Source organism: Beta vulgaris, chromosome 7 (assembly GCF_026745355.1).
Source record: "Beta vulgaris subsp. vulgaris cultivar EL10 chromosome 7, EL10.2, whole genome shotgun sequence".
NCBI lineage: Eukaryota > Viridiplantae > Streptophyta > Magnoliopsida > Caryophyllales > Amaranthaceae > Beta > Beta vulgaris.
In genome coordinates this window covers 11,088,793-11,094,047 of record NC_079208.1, presented here as the reverse complement: position 1 = coordinate 11,094,047, position 5,255 = coordinate 11,088,793, and the positions used below count along the sequence as shown (strand labels likewise).

Genomic DNA, 5,255 nt, shown 5'->3' with positions numbered 1-5,255 from the left:
TATAGTAAAAAAAATTTACACTTTCACTTTTTGTAGGAGAAACGTGAGGTAAAGAAGTTTCGAAATAAAGGATTGCTTCCTGCCATAGAAGATTTATGGAATCAATTATTTCAAGATGGTTATGCTACAGGTGCTAATGTTGTGTCAACTAATATTGATCCATCAAGTATGAAACAGGATGAAAGAAGTGGTGGAGATAAGAATGAGAATAATGTTGATGAAGATTATGAGATTGATAATGATTCTATTTATCCATCCCATTATCCTAGTTTGGATGATTTGGATAATAGACTAGGTACCTTGGAAAATCAAGAGCGAGGTTTTTATAGTAACTTACTAATGGATGTCACGTCTCAAGTACCTGGTTTTAACCCTAGTAGTGGTTATAGTGCTGAATCACCTAATGTTGGTGTTTGTGGTGCTTCTAATACTAAAGATCCTAACCAAGCATCCAATCACGATGGGGGCACGACTGTAATTCTAAACAACCTCAAAAATGTGGGAAAAAGACTACAAAACCAGTCCTAATGAAGCGTAGGGGAAGACAATCAAGTGGATCAGCTATGTTATCTAGTCAAATTAACACTATGGTTAGTAGTTGTAATCGAGCTTTAGAATTGATGGAGGCTGACACCAATCTTCCGAATGTAGCAAACACACATGGTTCTTCTAAAGATGGTAGTGTTGCTCAAGCTATGGCTATTGTTAGTCGAATGACTACTAGTGGATGTGGACTCCTTAAATATAGTGATATGTGGTGCTTTTTGGTCAATTTGATTGAGGATAGTGCAAAAAGAGAATTATTTATTCACATGGATGATGATGAATCAAGAATGACTTGGTTAAAGTATATGGAGACCAAAGACAAGTGAAATGTTAGAGTTTATTGTTATTGTTAAATTATAGAATAAGTTAGTGAATTAGTTATATGCATTTTTTTTTCTCATGTTAGTGTTTGATTCACGAACAATGCTTTTCTTTATTTTTATTATTCACTTATGTACGAGAAAAACTTTCTTCTTTTAAGATTATTGTACGTTTGATTGAAAATCATATATGGTCATTCTTTCTGATCAATAGGTGAACATTATGGACATTGAACGCAGAAAGAAGAAAAGACGCAAGTTATTTTGGATTATGACAACATGTACTACAGGTCTAGTAGCAACATATTTTTATAAGTACATATACAAAGAACCGTGCATGACTTCCATCCTGACAGGTGAACAATGGGTGACAGATGTTTTGAGTGGACATTATATACGATGTATTAATGCTTTTAGGATGGAATCGAGTGTGTTCAAACAACTATGTGAAGAACTACAAGCCAAGTATGGATTAAGAGAAAGTAAAAAGATGGCTGTTATTGAAAAGGTCGGCATCTTCGTATATACTCTTGCCTTAGGTATTTCTAATAGAGATGTTGCTGAGCGATTTCAACGTTCTGGTGAGACTATTAGTAGAGCATTTCATGAAGTTCTGGAAGCTATTAGTGGTAGAACGAGGGCTTATATGGGTCTTGCACGCGATATCATAAAACCACAGGATGCAAGTTTCCCAGGTATACCACCTCAGATTGAATATGATCCAAGATACATGCCTTATTTCAAGGTAAAAATACTTAACCTTATCATATATAGTCACAATTATATAGTAGAACATAGGTATTATTATCATCTCTAACATTGTCATCTCTTAGAATTAATGTTTCTAAAGCATTTCTTTAAATAATAAAAGGACGCTATTGGATGCATTGATGGAACACACATAAATGCATGTATACCCGAGACAGAGCAATTGCGTTATAGAGGGAGAAAAGGAAACCCTACTTTCAATGTCATGGCAACATGTGATTTTGATATGTGTTTCACTTTTATTTCTCTTGGATGGGAAGGATCCGCTCATGACACTCGGGTTTTTCTTCATGCACTTAATACACAAGAACTGAACTTTCCGAAACCCCCAGAAGGTATGAATGTTTTATACATAGTGCTAATGATAAAAATTTAAATTCGTAAATTATTTTAATTTTGATAATTCTATCACAGGTAAGTACTACTTGGTGGACAAAGGATATCCGGACAGAAAAGGCTATTTGGTACCATACCCGAAAACAAGGTACCACAAGGATGAATTCACGAATATGCCACCGACTAATGAAAGAGAAGCCTTTAATCGATCTCATTCATCCCTACGAAGTTGTATTGAGAGATCATTTGGAGTTTTGAAAAAAAGATGGAAGATATTAGGGCAAATGCCACAATTCAGTGTCGAGACTCAACTTGATGTCATTATGGCCGCTTTTGCCTTGCATAACTACATACGAAAAAATTCTACAGAGGACCTTATCTTTAGAATGGTCGATGAGAATCCTGATTACATGCCTTGTGAAGAACTTCCCGACGTTATCCATGCTAGAAACAATGAAACGTCAAGAGAGACTTCTAAAGAAATGGAAAAAGTTCGTGATGACATTGCTCTTCTTTGATTTGGAAAGCACAATGATTGTATTTTAAAATAAAGTACAATATATGTTTTATATTAATAATAATTTTATTTCTGCAAAATATAATGATATGTTGATTTAAAATTTCAGCTACAGTCATAAATAATTTTACCAAACAGGTTATGCAATCAGCTAGCTTATCAGTTTCAGCACCTTAACAGTTTCAGCTGCTACCTAATCAGTTTCAGTCACCTTATCAGTTTCAGCTCCATTTCAGCCAGTGTTGCCAAACATAGCCAAAGTACTACTAGTCAACTAGTACGTATGATATATTTGAATAATTCAGTAAACATTAAATTCTATACCAATTTTGAAACGGAACCCCACTTTCTTTTTGTCTTCCTTTGTCCTTCAATACAAAAAATTTTAGTTTCTTGAAGACGCCTATATAATATCATATATCATTATTAGTTTATTTTATTGGTTCATCACATTCAAACTCAACAATCTACCATGTCTTCCATTAAAATCACCCCTTTTATCTTTCTATTATCGTTCACTTTCCTCCAAACTACTTTTGCAGTAAATCCACTCTACCATTTCTGCTTATCCACTTCTGGAAACTTCACTCTCAATACCCCTTATGATACTAACCTAAACACACTCTTAACCCTTCTTCAACGCAAAACTTCTCCTTCAGGATTTTCTCTCGCATCAACTGGCCAAAACCCATCTCAAGTCTATGGACTTGCCCTTTGCCGAGGCGACGTAAACTCTACAGATTGTACTACCTGTGTCTATGATGCTCGTACCGAAATCCGCAAGCGTTGTCCTTACAACAAAGGTGGCATTATATGGTATGACAATTGTTTCTTAAAGTATATAGACCAAAATTTCTTTGGCCAAATTGATAACAAAAATGAATTTCAATTATCGAACGTCGCGAATATTAGCAATGCTCCATCTTTGTTTAACCAGAAGGTGAAAGGATTATTGAGCCAGTTAGCTAATGAAAGTGCTAGTGCTAGGAAACTTTACGCTGCGGGCGAAATGAAGCTTGATACGTTCACTAACTTGTATGGGTTAGCTCAGTGTACTCGGGATCTTTCGAGTAAAAATTGTAAGATTTGCCTTGATGAAGCCATAAATAAGTTGCCAACTTGTTGTGATGGATCTCAAGGTGGGAGGACGGTTGGTGGTAGTTGTAATGTGAGGTATGAGATTTACCCTTTTATCAACTCATAGAGATGTATGTCGGTATGTTTGTGGTCTGGTTGACCAAGTTATAAACTTATAGAGATATTTTCTATAAACTTATGGTTTTGATCTTTTTATGAATAATTTAGTATAATCCAAAGTATGTGTCCTTATATCTTAATGTGGGAAAATATATTCTTTGTGTAATTTGTAGCATTTAATGTACATTGGGATGGATATAATATGGATTTTAAATTTATTGTTTCTCTTAGGGCTGCCACTATTCTCTGTGAAGTTCCTTATAAATTCTATTTTATTTAGTCGTATATTATTTATCTATGAAATTATAACATTTGACCAGACTGGCAAACTCTATCCTATGGCATTTACCATTTGGCTCTAAGCTAGCATGCCGACATGGAGAAAAATATAGCGATATATAGTATATCTTATGGGGCACAATCAAATATTTATATTCTGATCAAAATCTTTTTATCTTTTGATTATGTACTATCTCAAAATATCAGGATATTTCTCCAAGGTAATGAGGGTTGCTATCCAAAAATCATATTAGTTGTGGGAAACTTGAGAAAGACTTTAAGTTCTAGATTCAAAAGTAGAATTGAATAGGTCTATGTGTGTGTATTGTACTCCATTGTGTTTAGGTGTATCATTTGATCTACTAGACATAACTATATCTATTTAGCCGGTAGATTCCATGCTCATAATCTACTATGTAAAAAGTAAAAGTGGTAGGTGTAACTGTTACGTCATAATTAATGGTGTAACTGTTACACCATAATTAATAGAGTACAAGTTATTCACACGTGCGAAATCACATAAAGCAAACCTATGGAGTCAAGTTTGATAAGCCTCGACAGACCAATAATTCATACATTTCAAGTGAAACAAGTGTAATAAAAAGATAATTTTGAAAAAGTAGTACAGCCCTCGTAATGTTCCATATTAGAAGTTTCTAGTAACTTCTTATACTTAAATTCTTCTTGTGTTGAGGAATAAACACCCATAGGCGCTCTTCATAGGTGATGGATTTTCCAAACCATTCGTCATTTTCTTGTGCATCATTTATATCCTTTAAAGTTAGATCAACTCCAAAAGTTGATCTAAAGTAGTACACCTATATCATCTCGGCCAACTAACCCTGTTTGATTGGCAAATGCGCATCCGATGCTGATTATATTTTGGCAATCCGACGATTTTTATCGGACCCCAATCCGACGCAAAAGGGTTTGGGATCCGATGTAAATCGTCATTTGTACTAATGATTCTATACTATTGCTCCCTTCATTAATCTCAAACTTAAGCTGAAAGAATCTATATTACTATGAAAAAACCAACTCGTGTAAGACTTAAAAAAACCCTTTAAACAAAATATGTCGTTCTACTTCATTTACGGGCTTTTTATCAACCTTACAATTCTTACACGGACATCAAATTTTTCCTTCTACCACAACTTCCTTATCGAACCCAATAAATTTCATACAGAAAATGATATAATCAGGCTGCCCAGTAGGTTAATCCAGATCGTATTTATATCTATACATAATTAATACTTTATTTATTAAGAGATAATAACCAAGTAAATTGATAG

The 5,255-nt window shown here is 34.2% G+C and overlaps 2 protein-coding genes across 3 annotated transcripts; both read left to right on the top strand.

Annotated features, from left to right (window-relative positions):
* The first annotated feature begins 482 nt into the window (after positions 1–482).
* On the top strand, positions 483–2,488 carry LOC104892229 (protein ALP1-like). Of its 2 annotated transcripts, XM_057396387.1 has the most exons (4): positions 483–1,156; positions 1,223–1,611; positions 1,738–1,969; positions 2,049–2,488. In XM_057396387.1, the coding sequence occupies exons 1-4, from the start codon at positions 1,090–1,092 to the stop codon at positions 2,486–2,488; spliced, it is 1,128 nt and encodes a 375-aa protein (XP_057252370.1). In that variant the 5' UTR covers positions 483–1,089. The 2 variants fall into 2 exon arrangements, with proteins under 2 accessions (XP_057252370.1, XP_057252369.1); XM_057396386.1 differs by having other exon boundaries at positions 483–1,611.
* A 328-nt stretch (positions 2,489–2,816) lies between these two features.
* Positions 2,817–3,909, top strand: LOC104898678 (cysteine-rich repeat secretory protein 38). Its single transcript, XM_010685783.4, has one exon. It carries the CDS (start codon positions 2,960–2,962, stop codon positions 3,689–3,691), a length of 732 nt encoding a protein of 243 aa, XP_010684085.1. The 5' UTR covers positions 2,817–2,959; the 3' UTR covers positions 3,692–3,909.
* The last annotated feature ends 1,346 nt before the right edge of the window (positions 3,910–5,255 follow it).

Coding starts and splice junctions, on each gene's coding strand:
- LOC104892229 (XM_057396386.1), top strand. CDS start 1,090: ATGGACATTGAACGCAGAAAGAAGAAAAGACGCAAGTTATTTTGGATT. Junction 1,612..1,737: donor GATACATGCCTTATTTCAAG/GTAAAAATACTT, acceptor AAATAATAAAAG/GACGCTATTGGATGCATTGA. Junction 1,970..2,048: donor CTTTCCGAAACCCCCAGAAG/GTATGAATGTTT, acceptor ATTCTATCACAG/GTAAGTACTACTTGGTGGAC.
- LOC104898678 (XM_010685783.4), top strand. CDS start 2,960: ATGTCTTCCATTAAAATCACCCCTTTTATCTTTCTATTATCGTTCACT.